The 16,946-nt window shown below is 43.7% G+C and overlaps 1 protein-coding gene across 1 annotated transcript; it reads left to right on the forward strand.

The window, feature by feature from the left end:
- The first annotated feature begins 2,245 nt into the window (after nt 1-2,245).
- LOC128085624 (palmitoyltransferase ZDHHC13-like) lies at nt 2,246-14,929 on the forward strand. The gene is given in 19 exon segments (XM_052693312.1): nt 2,246-2,319; nt 2,909-3,051; nt 3,381-3,503; nt 3,956-4,033; nt 4,495-4,639; nt 5,201-5,264; nt 5,720-5,883; nt 6,875-7,000; nt 7,334-7,467; nt 8,292-8,392; nt 9,435-9,556; nt 10,498-10,563; nt 10,960-11,053; nt 11,604-11,681; nt 12,560-12,598; nt 12,601-12,718; nt 13,800-13,895; nt 14,463-14,478; nt 14,480-14,929. Coding segments are annotated over 19 exon segments (1,842 nt in total). The 5' UTR covers nt 2,246-2,298; the 3' UTR covers nt 14,594-14,929.
- Nucleotides 14,930-16,946: the final 2,017 nt, after the last annotated feature.

Here is a 16,946-nt window from a genome sequence, read left to right on the forward strand (position 1 = left end):
ACTCTGTACAGCTCAGTAACTGGCCAGTTACTGCCTCAGTGCTGTATGTAAAATGCAGTGAAATGTGGTAACTCAGTTGTAGCTTTATTCAGTGACAACAGCAGTGCATATTGTTGCCTCATGGTGGCAGCCACAAGACATTTTCTGCTCTCAGCTGTCAGTGTTCAGATCACTGCTGCCTGCTTAACACAGACCTGCACTGGTCCAGTTTAAATAATGCACTGTCTTTGCTGGACGTAAAAAGTGATGTGCAATGGAAAATAGAACTGGAATTGTGTTTTTTTCTGCTACAGTTTGTTCAGGAAGAAAAGGCTGAGAGGGGAGAAATGACCACCTTTCTCTCTGTGTTCTCCTTGCCCTGGCTCTCCTAAACTTCCCTTTTGCATTATCAGCCACCAGCTGATAAGCTCAAAGAGAGTGACCGTGTGGAGTTGCTTTGTCCCAACGGGTTCTCTTGCTGACTAGCAGAAAACACTTAGCAGACCAGGACATCCCTAACCTTTACAAGGTTGGTTCTCTCAAAGATGCTTTTATTAGTTGAAAGTCTGATTCTGTCTGATGTGCTCTGCTTTGCTTTGCTCATGATATAGCAGGAGAGCTGGCTCTCAATCATGCATGGTTCAATTTGGGATGAGTGGCAGTGCAGAATCCTTGGCCTGTGCCCGTGGGCTTCCTTGCAACCCGGGGCACATCAGCTATTGCCTTATCCCTCAGTGCCTCCCTGCTCCCGGCAGTGAGCAGCTGTGCACAGGTAACTTGGAAAAGGAGCACTGCTTAGGAAAATTGCTCAGGGAATGCACACAACCCATTTCATTTCCATTTAACGAACAGCTCTTTGTTTTATTCTAGGGGTGTAAAGGGAGGAAAAGTTAAAATGTGCCTTCTGTGGCACTTTGGTGGTGTTATTCCTGTGGCCCCATAAAAAGCCCTTGCGCAGCAGTCCTGGAAAACAAATTTAGGATATAGAAAATATGGAAACGGAATGGCTCCTATCTGTGCCCTTGTTGTCCTCAGGCAATTAGCAAAGGCTTTGCCTGAGCTTACTTTGTCACTGCATGCTGGCAGATGGTGCAACTGATGGGCAATAAAAATCAATGCCCCCTGTGTGTACAAATCCCACAAATACAACAGGACGATATTTAGTTTCAAGTGCAAATTTGTCTGTCTGCTCAGCAAGAGCCAACACTTGCCTACTGTTGGGAGCTTTGCTCTAGAATTCTGCAAATTCAAACATTGTTTCTTCTGTAAAGCCAGCTGTACGTGCAGTAGAAGGAAAGCATTTCTTCCTCCTTATAGAAAGCTTCTTATGATGATGATGATGATGCTGGAGGTGAGGCCCCCAGGCAACAAACATTAAAAGATAACAGATTGAAAAGGGGCCAGTGTACTGCTGTAAGCACTGCTACCAACAGCCGTGTGCAGAGAATCTCTAACTAACTCACTAGTTAGCTCAACTGACTTCTACTTTAACAAATAACTGCTTGTACGCCAGGTTCTTAAACTGGAAAGCAAACTCTTCTTCAGTTATATTTTTGTGCATCCGCATTCTGGTATCTGTTATCTATCAAGGTAGCAAAATGCCTCCCAAAGCTTTGTTCCTCAGCTTCCCTAACGTGAGCTCGACATCCAAAGCATAGAAAACATTTTGTGATGCCAAGCTAAATTAAAGCTCTACGTATTTATGAAGTGGAGCCTGCTTTGTCTATTTATGTAGCAGCTGTGCATACAGAAGGAAAATCTGTATTAACACGTCAGCTAGAGTTTGATTTTGCATTCATTCTGCAGCATCTGGATGGCTAGCCAAACTTGCAGCCCAGCAGTACCCACGCCTGTCCTTTCCGTGCTGGGAAAGCAAGCAGTAGCAGTGCATACAGCTTTCCATACCTCTGTTCAGAACTATTTTCTCTTTACCGACTCATTCACCATATTCTAGTGAAAGAAGTCTTTTCTGCTTGCATCAGGTTTTCACAGTCCAGATGTCTGAACCACAACTTCCAAGCACTGGAAGGCCACAACGAGGTCTCCCAGCAGCCTGCTCTTCTCCAAGCTAAACAAGCCTAGTTTCCTCAGCCTTTCTTCACAGGAGAGGTGCTCCATCCCTCTGAGCATCCTCGCAGTCCTCCCCCGGACCCGCTGCCCCAGCTCCTTGTCTTTCCCGTGTTAGGGGCCCCAGGTCTGCACGCACTACCCCAGCTGAAGCAGCCGCGTTTTGCCACCTTCGCGGTTCTCGGTAACTCGCGGCCCCGCCCCGCGTGCCGGTAACCAGGAAGCAGAAAGCAGCGGAGCTCGGCCGGCGGCATGGCCGGGGGCGGCCCGGCGGTGAGGGGCTCGCGGTGAGGGGCGGGCGCTGGCGGCCGGCAGCCGCCGTGGGACGGACGGGTGATGCCGAAGGGTCTTCCCGGGTTCTGGACGCGCTCGGGAAACCCTGGTTCATGTCAGGCCTGGGGGGACCTTGCGGTGCGCGGCTGCGTGCGGGGCGTGCTCTGCTGCTGCCGGGAGGCTTCCCGGTGCTGCGGCTCGGAACGTGCGGGTACGGGTGGTGGTCTGTAGCGTGCCGTCGCTGCTCTGGGAAAGGTGTGCCGCTGGCAGCTGGTTTTGCACGGGGTCACTAAATCGCCGCGTAGTTCTGTCTCATAGAACGTAACGGTGTCATTTCTGTCCTCCCACCTTTCCGCTCGGAGTGGAAGCTCCAAGTTTCGCTTGCGTTGGAAACCCACTTCCTTACTTACACTGGACTCGTTCGGGTTGGAGAAGACCTGAGATCCCCGACCCGCCCGTACCGCGCCCGGTGCCCCTCGGTGCCGCATCTCCACGGATGCACGTGGCAAGAAGGGTGCCTTGTAAAGAGGGCGCTGTGGTGTCCAGCGTTGTCACGACGTTTGCTGATGGCCGTTTTGTCTCCCAGCAGTGTAAAAACCATTGCCGTGGGCCTCACCGACCTGACGTGCGCAGCTGCCGTAGCATCTGCAGAGAGAAGGATGTGCCGGTGCTGCCGGCACTGCAGCCGATCGCTGAAGACCCTGGCACGTGTGATATTGTGAAGGCTACTCAGTAAGTGTTTGTCTCACCTGGGCAAAGTTTCTATTCCATGTGGGATTTTTTAAATTGAAAATGGTAGGGTTCTGTTGCCACCTGCTTGTCCAAGGGAAAGCACTTGAAGTGTATATACTATTATAAATATTGTCATCATCAGCAATAACAACGTTGCTAGGTAGAAAATTCTACGTATCGAGGCTCAGACCAGCTTTTTTTGCAAAAACTCCGTTGAATGCAAAGTGGAGCTCTTGAGCAAGACTTATGGAGATTGAATTTTTCATGTGTGTGACGCTGTTTAAATTGGGAGATATTTGAAATAAAGTCAGTTCTTTTCCTCGTTTAAGGTATGGAATGCTAGAGCGGTGCAAAGAACTGGTGGAAGCAGGATACGATGTTCAACAAGCAGACAAAGAAAATGTGACTCTTCTGCACTGGGCAGCAATAAGCAACAGACAGGAGCTGGTTAAGTAAGCTCTGTAGCCCACGGGAAAGGATCTTGAGCATTCTGTCGCTATCGATCGTGAGTGCTGCCAGCCACGGTGTGTGGTGCTTGAGGGAAAAAGCTTAAAATTTGAATTTTAACACAACCACCTTTGTGAAAATGTCAGTGAGGTGTAGTTACCACACTTCCTTTCTGTGTGAAATTAAGTGGTACATGAAATCATTAGGTGTTCCTGGATTTGTTTAATTTGACAAAGATTACAATTGTCTTTGTAAGGCCTTGCTACTTACTGCGCATTTTCTTACATGTTTTCTCAAAGCAGCATCCTGTTCTGCAAAAATGTTGTCATCCATTTGCTTTTCTAGAGAAAACTTGCTTATTGCAAGCCGCTTGCTATTACACCTATGTTATCCTCAGCACAATGTTTTCGTGCTTTATTATGTGTTCCCTTATTCTTGTTCTGTTGCTGTTATGCAGGTACTATATTTCCAAAGGTGCAGTAGTGGATCAGCTAGGTGGAGACTTGAATTCAACTCCCCTTCACTGGGCCATCAGGTGTGCTGCTTGCCACTTCTCATAATAAATCTGCTGGTCTTAACAGCAGCGTTTTGTGCAACTTTTGGTGTTGTTGTCATCTTAAATGAATTGATGGTGTGTGTTTCCTTTGCTGAGTTACACAGAACTTGACAGCATGTCCATAATTACACTGAAATCTGTTCTCTGATTCTTGGCAACTTTGCAGGCTGTCAGGTTGTGTTATGCATGCATCTGTGCTTCAGGCAGACCTGCATTTTGAACTTTTCCCAGGGCAGTGCTGGTCAGACTTGGCTTCTTGGATCCTACCTAATTCTCTGATACAGACCTTCAGCTTAAAGAAAAAATCATAAAGTTTTCTTCATGGAATTTTAAGAACCAGATATGATTTTTCTAAAAGAGTGTCTAAGAATTGTGAAGGTGACGCTTTCATTAAGATTTCAAGCTTTCTGTTATGGCTGTAGTCTCATATATTGTTACAGACAAGGACACCTACCCATGGTCACCTTATTGTTGAAGTGTGGAGCAGATCCCAGCCTTATTGATGGGGAAGGATTCAGCAGCATTCATTTGGCAGTGCTGTTTCAACACGTGCCCATTGTAGCTTACCTCATGTCAAAGGGCCAGGTACGTTGCCACTGTCCCAGGTGTTATTTTCTGCTCAGAAGTAGCTGGTTGTGCTCTGAAAATGCTTTGTGGAATTTAAATGTTATCTCCTGAAGTACAAGCATGTATTTGGTATTTCCCTGTGCTATATGTGCTACATTTAAATAATTATGTGTTGATACATGATCGTATTTTGTTCTTTTAATGAACCAGTTTTATGTACTTGAACATTCAGTTATGCACTTTATTCCTTTACACAAGGGAGATATTTATTGTTGCTTTCCAAAGTGGAATTTATAATATTTTTTTATCAAGAGGGGACAGGAAATACTGTCAGTGGAAGGAATTCTGTAGATGTATTTGATTAATTTGAAGTCACTTTAATGGGCATTCAGCATACCCTGAAATGAATGCTGTTCAAGACCCATGGAAGGAAAACAAATTGTTTAAATTGGCTTCCTGGCAGGTACAATTTAGTTTCCTCTTGCTGCTGTGGTGTGGCTGCGTAGCTAAGAATCTGACCATTTAACTTTGTTTACTGAAATCCGTGATCATCACTTACTATCTTTTTCTTATTCCTAGAACATAGACACAGCAGACTTCAGCGGACTTACGCCTTTAATGTTATCAGCACAAAAAGTGGTGGGCTAAGTGGGGAATAACTTTTAAAAGAATCTGTTGTCCACTCATTCCTAGGTGCAATGCCGAATCTTTTCTTCTGGTTCTGTCACTCTTGTTAGAGTGACATTTTTTTCTCTTCTGCTTGTTGTAAAATAGTACATATCCAAGACATAGGAGATGATGAAGCAGCTAACTTGGTACAGTAAAGAAAGACCCACCCCCAAAAGAGCTATCTTAAAGTAGTTTAGGTTGGCAGCTGGACCAGCTGGTGTATCATTGTGCTTTCCTAGAAATGAAGGTGAAATGAAGGATGAGTTCTGTTTTCTAAGCTTGGCTCCGTTGCTGATGAGCTTGTTGAGAGACAACACGTTTGTATCTGCTGTTACTTTGCTGCAGATGCTAGCAATGTTTTTTGTTAATAAAGTGTTCAAAAGATTCCAATGCAGCTGATGTTCTGTTTGTTAACTCTGTTTTCATCTAGACCAGAGCCCACAAGATTTCTACTAAAGTTTAACCCCTCCCTCGATGCTGTGGACAACGTCCAGAAGAACACTGCGCTGCACTGGGCGGTAACATCAGGAAATGTTAGTGCAGTGGAGGTACGGCTAGAAGCTGGTGCTAACATGGACATAAAAAATGTCAAGGTACAATTTCTTTCATTGTTTCTGTTGTTTTCATCTGTGTAGTATTAATGGGTAAAATGAATATGAAGAAATACCTGAATCCCCTCCCCTCTGAATGTTCTTTGAAATGGATGGGGGGAATAAGGCAAGAGTTCCTATGCTTTCCAAAAAGAATTGAGCACTTTGCTTGTGGTGTGACACAAAGTAAGAATGTGGAGATGGTTTGAAATGTTTAGTGAACACCTGATCACTGCAAACAAATGTATTGCAGCCTTCACAGATTCTCTCTTCTTATTTTTTGTTTGCTTTGAGTCAGCTGTTCTCTACAGCATGGCCACAAGTAAGGCCTTCAGCCAGGTTTGTCAAAAATAATGCTGCTTTGTGTCTGGTGAGCCTGGTAAGGTCTTGAAAAAGATGAGCGTGGCATCCTGAAAAGATCAGTGTCTGTCAGTGCCTGTTTGTACACTCAGAAGTGCACGTCACGTGAAAGTCTTAGCCCTAAGATTTGTAAACTCTGGCAGGAAAAACTATTAACGTTGCAACTATTGATTCCCATAGAGATGCTTGCATAGTGTAGTAATTCTGGGTTGTGTATTCAGCTGCACAGCTTTTCCATCTGCTAGTTGTTTTGCTTTTCTTTTAATATATGACTCCTAGAATGTTACTGTTTGGTTTTAAAAAGTTAACATAAACAAGAAAGCTCCCTTTCAGTAAGGGATCATATTCAGTAATATGTCATGTTCTAAAAGGCTGTTTAGTGCTTCAGGTTAGGAGAGACAGTTCAGCAAGTGATTCGTGTGCACGCAGTTGATTGCAAATATCAGTCTTTAGAACTACAGAGCACCAGATGAAGCGTGTTAGAACTGGGAGTTTACTTTGCCTTAAAGAAAAATGGTGGGTTTGGGGAAGAAGCCAGTAAGTTCTTGTTTTAGTTCAGTTCATTTCTTGTGTCTGTTACAAAGGAAGACATTGATGTGTTAAGTGCCTAACCAAATGAACTTTGTTGTTAAAGGGAGAGACAGCACTTGACCTTGCAATTCGAACTCAGAATTGCTTCATCATTTATATGTTAATGGAGGAAGGAAGAATGAGAAGCAAAAGGAATGACAGGTTACTGAGAATGATGGAGAAATACGAGGTAATGTCACTAATGGAAGGAAAGCTTCAGCGTTCCGTGTTCAGAATAATCTGTAACTTACCTCCATTCTGACAACAGGATCTTCTAGGCTTCCAAACCTGGACACTCAAAAATTGAAATGTTTTAGAAGCACCTTCCTGTTCTTTGGGTGTTTGTTCCCCCCTTTCCCCCACCCCATTGTTGTTTTCCCTCCCTCCTTATCCCCTGTGTTTTGATGTGTCACTTTGTTGCCTATCTTAAGTCTCTCAGCATTCGTTCTTACATTAAGTGTATATATTGGAATAAATCCTGCTTGAATATTCTGTCATATTTTAACAGTGATCATTTTAACAGCTGTTCCTGCTGCTGGCATCTTGCTTGACTGTGTTGTGGGCCATAGGATACGTAATGAACTTAAGTTCTGATTCTTGGCTTTTGAAAGGATGCCTGCTTCTCTTTCTGCTGGTTGGGATGGCCCAGTTTGTGAGGTTTTTGGATTTCTCTCTTTCTGTGTATTTAATTCTAATAGATGCAGTACGTGGTACATAATGCAGTGTTCTTTTCAGAGTCTGCAGCTTCACTTAGAAGGTTTTTTTTGTTTGTTTGTTTTTTTTTTTTGCTGTACTGTAGAAAGGATTGTGTGAAGGATTTAAATATATATACTTTTCGTAATGATTTTGAAATGTGGTGTCTTTAGATGGTCAAATTGTAGTTTCTGATCCTTGAGATCTGAGGAGAAAACAAGTGTTGAGGTGGCATGTTAGCTGGTTTTAAAGATAAAGAGGATGTTACTGAATGCCTGTACCTGACAGAAGCTGAGATACCCATTTATGAAGTTTATAAATGTGCTTTATCTTAACTTTTCCCTCTGTATTTGCAACATAGCATGAGTTTCAATGTACCGTTCCCACCCTCTGTGTTCCCCAGACCTCCTGGTGGTATCCTGAGCTGTTTTGCACATTTCCCATTTCTTACAGCAGTTACTAAATTGTGTTCCTGGAAATGGCAATACTGTTGTTGTGTCAATAAATAGAGTTTGTCCTTTTCACCTAATGTGCAGCTGCTCGGATATGTAAAATTAGGCTGGACAGAACACTCCTCAGTAGATGTTTTTCTGTATCACGAGTTCCTCTGTGCATCTGGCTAAAGCATGCTTCTGAGTGGCAATTTTGGTTTGCTTTAACAGAGGCTTAAAGAATACCGAGTGAAGTTTTAAAAATCAATTAAAAAAAACAACCACGTTAAGTCTGTACTCCACGAAGTTCAGTTTGGGGTGAGAGAAAAATGCTCTTTTATTTTCATCTTCTTTCAGGCAGTTTGTGGGAGTCAAGAATCTGAGGTATCTTCCCACAGCACTGATGCTAAGTTCCGTCTTTTGGATGTCTGTGACGTGGTTTTTCTGGTTCATGCCTGATATCCTTTGCAATGCAGTAGAACTTCCCTTTCACTTTCTAGTAAATGTAAGCCCAGTTGTGCAAGGAGTGACCAACAGTCCCAGCTGATGCCATGCGACTGCAAATGTCTGTTAAGATTACTTTACCTACGTTGGGCCAGGGTTAAATAGCTTTGTGTTTGAATGGAAGTTACAACAGACTGAAAATACGTATCTTCTTTTCTCTTTGACAGGTATTTGTGTGTAGTTCTGATGTTTTTGTTCTGTGTTTTTAATCTTACTGGGATATCAAAATGTCTTTGTTATATGCATGGTTGTAGAGTCACCTGGAGATGCCATATGTAGACCATATTCCCTCTTTGGGACCATCCAGTAATGTATTTTGGTATGCAGTAAAGCTGGATAACACGTGCATCACACACTGCAGTTGTAAAAGCATCTCATTTCTAAATGACAAGGATTTGGCAGTTGGTGGTATTCGTGCTTCTGCTTTAAAAATAAATAAATAAAAACGTCAGGCAAACAAATTTATTTGTATCCCTTGGAAGCAGACCTTCCGTTCCCCAGTCTGCATTTGTTCAGAGGTTATGCAGCATCCTCAGTGCACAGTGCATTCATTTCTACCTTTCTTTGAATAGGTCTTGGACTGATGAGTACCTCTATTTAATTGTTTACACTCACTTTTCAGCACTGTGTTCTTACACAGAAGGCACCTGCTTATTTATTAAGTTTTGGGAAGGGAAGGCCGTTAGGGAGGTACTTAAAATGTCAATAACTGTTGCTTTGTGGCGTTCTAAGGTTTTCTTGGTAAACAAAAGCAAGAATTCTAACTGTATGGGTTAAAGGTAGACGTTCTGCAGAAGATGATGAACACAGCAATATTCCTAAGGGTTGTGGCTTAGTGAGGTGATGTTTTGCTCTTTCTATCAAACCCTTGCTCTGTAGAGGTCAACGCCATTCTTTTTGTTTTTGTGTATTGCTGGTGAAATACCACACTCTGATTGTAGAATATTTATTTGGCAAAACGTAATGAGAGAATATATTCCTTAATCTAACTGTTACATGTGACCAATGCCATTGTTGAGATCCCTGTCATGCTCAGCCTAGTGGGTCTTCTTTATTTTTTCTATAAAGCCCGGAGGACTGATCCTGGATATATTAAGTCTTCAGAAAAAGACAAAAAAAGAGGTAAGCTGACAAACTGCACCATGGTTGCACTTCTGATTGACTCGTTTATCATCAAATGTATCTTTGAGATTTTAGTTGTATCATCAAGCAGTGTAGGTTGTTGGATGATAAACCCAACCTGCTGTGGGTTTATCTTCAGCTCCTTGCTGTTATTTCCTGGCCTCGGTCTTCTCATTGGAATATGAGCTTCAGCCAAGCATGGTACGGCCTGGTGCCTTTGCTATAACCTATGGCATAAAGTCACAGATATTTCATTTAATAAATAACAGTCTTGTAAGGTTCTTGTTCTAGCTGTCTCTGGTGAGAAGGAGGTACAGTGCTTTCCTAAGGTTGTCCGTACTGAAGGCTAGCAATGATGAGCATCTTCAGATATTCAGTATTTTCTTGCTGTGTTTTACAACGACAGAAAAAGGAAATGCACTACCAGTCAGTAGGAGGTTACTTGTTTGCTCCTTTAAGCTAGTGACTGTGACACCGTGTGGTTTACAGTCTCCTTTTGTTCTCCACGTGGTGATGTTTCTCCTGCTTGCCAGGGAGATTAAACTACAATTTTAACTTTTTTTGACATTGTGGCCACAGAACTGGTGAATATTGGCTATCTGGTGCCCACAGAGAACCAGTGAGTGCTTATCAGGGCAAGATAGGCTATACTTACCAGTCTTTTTGCAATAGTGTTGAAAAAGTTTCTGTCCTCATCCCTTTTGAAGTCTGGCTGACTGTGTGGGGGAGGGCTGCTTTCCTAAATAATTCACTGTGAGTGAGGTTGCACGAGTCCTTGCCTTCTTGTGGCCCTTTTCTCTGTTCCAGAACCGCAGGTATTTCCACGTGTTGTTGCTCGGCACTCCAAGTGCTCAGTGTCTGCAAAAGGCCTCACGTACAAATCTTCATAGGTCCCATAAAACGTGATCCAAGTGCACGCAGAAACTGTTCTGTCTTTCAGAACATTGCAGCTCTAGCAGAAGCAGGGTGCTTGGACTTCAGAACATTCTGCACGTCATGTCTTGTAAGTAAGGTTTTGATATTCCTTTGCTTTTTTGAAACCTGTTTTTCAGTCAGTAGTAGTTCAGTACAATACCTGTTTTTCTCCTTGTCATGCGAGTGCTCCATACGCTGCTTGTTCTGGGCTAGATTTCATTTTCTCACTTCTGGTGACAAAGCAGCTTTCAGATCGTTGGGTTTCATTCTTAATTTAAAAAAAACAATAGAAATTCCATCTTTTTCTTTCTTTTTTTTTTTTTTTTGTAAGATTTAGAAAACTTCTCATCTGTGTTCTGTTTTGGAGGCCCACTATATACTAATAGTTATAAAATATGCTAGTGCCTAGGAGGTGATGCTCTGAGCTTTGGTCAAAGCAGCTGCTTTTACTCTGACTGTATTCCTTTCCTTTGTGCTCAAACAGGTAAGGAAGCCTTTGAGATCTGTGCACTGCGTTCCTTGTGATTCATGTGTAGCCAGATATGATCAGCATTCTCTGTGGATTGCACAGTGCACAGGTAAGAGTCTTTGCTTTATCAAAGCTGAAAATTTCATGCCTTAAGAGATGTTGCAGAAATAACATTTATCTACTTAAAGAGCAAACCTGATGCAAGAGCACACTGTAGAGACTGCAGGGGTTAATGAGAGTTGCCCGAGAGTCTTATCTGATAGAATTCTATTTTTTTAAGAGCTAGCAGTTTTAGGACACATCAAGGTGAAGCAATGAAATTGAACAGTACAGGTTTTTCAGTCTTCCAAGACAACTGTGCAGTGCATGGGCAGAGCTGTGTTAGCATAATGAGACCCCGTCCAGCTAACAGGGATGTGCTCTAAAGAAGAGACAAATGCTGACTTTACCAGAATTGATTCTATTATATAAACTGAAATGGCTTACAGGAGAAAGTTGAGAGAGATCAGCTTTGTCAAAATGTCTTGAGGACAGCAGAGGTAATAGTAGGAAGTGCTTTAGATTCTTCTTTTTCCTGTAAAGTGGAGGAGAAATACAAGTACTGCAAAATTCTTAAAATGTCATGCTGGTTTTTTTCTTCTTCCTTGACTCAAATGTAGCTGTTGGGAACCATCATTACTACCTGTTGTTCCTGTCTTCCTTAACTGTGACCAGTGTCTGGCTGCTTTATCTTCTGTGTATGTATCAGTGAACTTACTTCAATTTAGCTGTCAGGGACCTGTGTATGGTTTTTATTCCTAGCTAGCATAACTAATTATAACTGCACAAATGGGCAACTCAGTCTAGTTCCATCCCCATCTCAGGAGTTGGAACTGAGTGATCTTTAAGGTCACTTCCAGCCTAAGCTGTTCTGGGGTTCTGTATTGTAGAAATGAGTCAGTGTTCTACTTGGAGTAAAATGAACCAGGTATGGCAGTGGTAGACACAGAGTGAATGTGAGTTGCTTTCCTGTGTTTCAGTGTGGTCTTAAGTGTGCAGAAGTACAATGTTTTCTGTTTTCCGTATTCACGTGAACAGGGGAGGAAAACCACTTGATTGCTGTACTGACATAACAGCAAAACCTGTACTTGTTTTGTATTTTTTAAGGCATGTCATAGGCTTTGAGCATCTCTTAGAAATCTACAGGAGCTGAATATTCCAGTTTGTTTATTTAATAGCGTGAAAAGTACTGCTTTCTTGTCACTGTTACAATCTTCTTTTGTTGGTGGTGGTGTTTAAGACAAATCCTAAAACTAATAATTAGTGTGCAGCAAAATTTCAGAAAGCTGGACGACGAGAGGTAATTATTATTTCAATATCACTAGTTCACTTTAATGTAAAAAGGGAACAAAGTGTCCAGCCAGCTGTTGGAATGTTCCCTCTGTGGATTATGGACACAGAAAGTAAAGGTTGTGCAACGAGAGCAGCAAGCAGTGGCGTATCCATGTGAGTGTTTTGAGTGGGAAGCGGTGTTTTGAGAGCACACTGCTCTACAACACTTTGTGCAAATATTCTTTGCTTAGTACAGGAGTGGTCAATGTTAGAAAGGTAACGAAATGATTGTGAACCTTGTCAGATTGGTCAAACCACTGCATAACAAGTTACCATGCACATGGACATGGACGTACTTCACGCAGATAACTTCTTGTTCTCCGTGGCTGTTCTACAGCTTCATGCTAGCCTGCTTCCATACTGGATGGGCTTCATTGTGGCTAACTATTCAGCTCTACCAGGGATTATTTTGCTTCAGTTCACATTCCTCTCGTCATGAGCTGCCACATGAACATGCTTCCCTAAGTGAAGTGTTGCCTTAAAGGCATTGCACCTGCTTTCCTATTCTGACGTCATATCTGGGTGCTCCCCTTAAACCTCAGAGCAGTCCTTTCAAGTTTCACGGGTACGTGTGCACTTGTTATTCTGATGTTAAAAGTGGGATCCATTCTGCACAGCATTCCTATATCTGAATTCTAATGGCACCGTTGTCAAAAATTCCAGCCTGTTGTGTGGGAACTGTTGAGTCACAGCCTGAGCCACTGATGGAGCCCCTGGGGAAAGGACTGGGTCAGCCCTGGGAGCACAGGTGAAGGCAGTTCAGCTGTGTGACTGGAAGGGGTGGAGCCTGGCTGCACGTCTCTTAGACCCCAATGAAGGGCTGACTGCCCCTGGGGGAGGAGCTCTTTCTGGAGATCCCTCCCTGGTGGAGTTTTCCCCTGTGAGCCTAGATCTGTGGAGATGAGGGAGGTGTTATAAGGGAAGGGGAAAAGATTGTTTTCTGTTGCCCTGGTCCCTCTGTCATTGCACCTCTTGTGCCCTTTCCATTGCACCCTTTCCATTGGGTTGGTCTTTCTGATTGTGAAACATGTTTAACTAACGTGTTTAATTAAGGTTGAGCTAAGCTGTTGTTACTGTCCCAAAATGGCCTGCGAACTCAAGTTGGAAATTCCACGGCAGAGTTCAGCAGTGTGTTATTAGGTTGCCGCAATGAAAACGTGACCTGAATTTCATCCCCATAAGGGCTGTCAAATTTCTTTAAGTTTGTCGTTCTCCGGGAGGTGTTGGCTAAGCAAATGAGGTTAAGAGCTTTCTGAACCACCTAAGAAACAGCTTTTTAACATGGCTTAGGATTCTCTTTTGGCTTAAGTGAAACTTAAGATCAACTTTTAAGTCCCTAAATGTGGCAAGAGTTACTTAGTGGTTAGATATGGCCAACGTCTTCCCAATCCCTCCCCATTAAAGATTATCTTTTGGTATTGCCAGTATTTACATTTGTCATGTTCATATTTCAGCCGTTACTCGTGTTTTTCTTTCTCTAAGACTGCATTCTTGGGACTGACCTCACATGAGAGAATGAACCTCCTGATGGAGAGCAAATCTTCTAAGCATCCTCTTTCACTCAGGAGAAATCCATACAAGTAAGTGCTGTAGTGTGCGGTGTTTCAGCTGTGTTTCCCTTCAGTTCTGGCCTCCTTCACTGCTGCAAGAATGCCAAACCTGAGCCATCTGTGGGCACGCTGGTCACGCCTGTTCTGAGCTATGCCAAGAGGAAGAGAGAGGCAGGGAGGACAATGTCCTTGAGTGTATTCATCTTTCTCTGTGTCTGTTCTTTAGGTCTAGGGGGGGAACTTTGTTACGAACCAGCCCTTTCTGAATTCTTTTAGCTTCATAAAGAAATTACTACCAAAGTTTCCCTGTTACACTGAAAATCTTAATTTCCTCATGTGCTAGCAGATGAAATCTTCCTTAGCGTTAACTGCAAATATTTGAGTTGAACTCCATCTTCTATCCCTATTAAATGTGACGCAGGTTAAAAAATGTCAACAGATGAGTAATGATGAATAGAACGTTGTTGTGTTTCTTCTCTTAGAGCTGTCTTTGCCGACAGCTTTATCCCTTAACTACTGCTTCCCTAGGGATCACGTATTGTTAATGCCTGCTGTTGTCTTTTGTAGGTTCATTAATGAGTATTTCTCATTTTTCAGTCTTGGATGCTTCCAGAAATCTTGCCGACTTCTTTCAATGCAGATGTTTTGGTATGGTCAAACCCAGTGGAGTTGGCTGGACCAAGCAATACAACGTTCACGTGATAAAGAAAAACGTTTGCTGTGTATGAATTTTTACTTGATTGATTTCTAAAGCTGCTGAGCTGTGTGAGAAATAAAACTGGATGTTTTGTTAATTTTTATATTCTCCCAAAATCTGCTTGTTTTTATTTTTTTTATTGTTCTTAATATTAAATCTTTCTTGTGTAAGGGACAGCAGGTGTGGATATGAAATAAACTTTGTACATAAAGAGGCACAGTAAGAGCTGACACTTTTTGAAATTTCATTTGAAAAGGTGACACTAAGTATACTTCCTCAAAGGGTTGTTTTTAGGGCAGAATTTGGAAACTTTGTTAGTACCCTTTGTATTATTTTGCAAATAATAAAATTGCATTTGAAAAATGAAGGGGGAAGTTCAGACTTCAAATTCAATATCAAAATTGGCCTGTAAGTGGTTATCTTAGATTGTGAACACAACCTAATGACGCTTTTTGGGTGTTTTACTTGTGACAAAACAGAAATTTTAATGCTTCTAAGAATATTTTACAGGTTGAAACTGGCCTAGATCAGAAGACCGTAGTGACAAGCTGACCATTTTGCTTCATAGGGAATGTCGGTCTGAATGAGACACCTCTGGCCCTTGTGATTCATGGGGTAGCTCTGTCTGAATGGGACAACCTGGAGGTTTTTACCTACGAACTCCAACAGCTGTAATGTTCCCTCAGCCCTGCTCTGTCACATCTGTCTCCCATCCCTTCCCCTTTGGACCTAGTATAAAGACCTGGTAATCAAAACAGAATCACAGAATGGCCCAGGGTTGGAAAGGACCTCAAGGATCATGAATCCCCAACCCCCCTGCCACACGCAGGGCCAGCAACCTCCCCATTTAACGCTAGACCAGGCTGCCCAGGGCCGCATCCAACCTGGCCTTGAACACCTCCAGGGATGGGGCATCCACAGCCTCTCTGGGCAGCTGTTCCAGCACCTCACCACTCTCTCTGTAAAGAATTTCCCCCTGACATCCAACCTAAATCTCCCCTCCCTCAACTTCAAGCTTCCCTCGTCCTGCAGTTGTCAGCCCTTTCCAAGAGTTGATTCCCCTCCTGTTTGTGGGCTCGCTTTAGGTACTGAAAGGCTGCAGTGAAGTCACCCTGCAGCCTTCTTTTCTCCAGGCTGAACAAGCCCAGCTCCCTCAGCCTGTCTTCACAGGGGAGGTGCTCCAGTCCCCTGATCATCTTCGTGGCCCTCCTCTGGACCCTCTCCAACAGCTGCCTGTCTTTTTTGTACTGGGGGCTCCACACCTGGATGCAGAGAGCTTGTTCCCCAGCACACTTCTGCCCTGCTTGCTCACTTGGAATCCATCAGGAGCCCATATACCAAATTTCTCAAAGGCCTGCCCGAGACCAAAACGCCCAAAACCTTGATCGAGACGCCATCCCCTAGCCAGTCATTTACCTGACACGTTCTCCTCCATCTTTGTGGCTCCCAGCTACCCACCAGAAGGGCACAGGAGAACTCTGCCCGCACCCCTGATCCCTGATCAGCATCTTTCCTCGTTGCAGCATCCTGGGTCCCAGCCTGAGTGACAGTAGAAGGAGAGCAGTCTTGTGCCTTAATGAGCCACAGACGAACCTTCCTGATGCCTCTAACACGTGCCCCTGGAAGAGATCACGCCTCACTGGAGCGATTATCCAGGTGGCAACTGGGAGCCTCAGTGCTCCCCAGCAAGGAGTCCCCAGTTACCAAGACTCTCCGCCCTTTTTTGGTGGCACTGGTATTGATGCAGTGCCTGACGGGCCCCGCTCCCTCTGCCTGTTACTCCCTGTACTCTCAGTGTGCTTTTCAGGGCATGAGTTTGGACTACTCCTTGCTATCCCTCTCCTGCGGGAGAGGGCCTCGAATCTGCTACTCAGAGACACTGTAGGGAATATTGCAGGGGTTGGCAATGCTGTGGGGGCTTGGGGGCAGAAGCTTTCTTCTGCTTTGAGCGGAGATGAGGGTCCAACCCCTTTCCTCTCACGGGCTCTCTAGATCCCTGACCTGAAGGTAAGCAGCTGGATGGGCTACTGCCACTTGCAGGAACTTTGGATAAGGCTGCGTTTCTGCAGTGGAAGTAGGCTCACACCTCCTCCTATCTGTCTCCCTCAGATATTCCCATGCGCTCCTAAGGCTGCTGATTTCTTGCAGCAGCCTGGCCGTCTGCTCCAGCTGCTCCTTGAGAAGGATACACCTGCAGCCAGGTTCTTTTAACTTAACAGGGAGAAGGGATAGGCAGATGGGAGCTGAGCTCAGGGGAGGAAAGCAGGCAGCAGCAACAATCTATGGAGGAAAGCTTGTTTTACTAACTAGGATGTGGGAATGCAAGATAACGCAGTATAATACAATCTAATTGAAATTGAGACTGATGGATCAAATAAAATAGG

Source organism: Tympanuchus pallidicinctus, unplaced genomic scaffold (assembly GCF_026119805.1).
Source record: "Tympanuchus pallidicinctus isolate F22 unplaced genomic scaffold, pur_lepc_1.0 scaffold3, whole genome shotgun sequence".
Taxonomy (NCBI): Eukaryota; Metazoa; Chordata; class Aves; order Galliformes; family Phasianidae; genus Tympanuchus; species Tympanuchus pallidicinctus.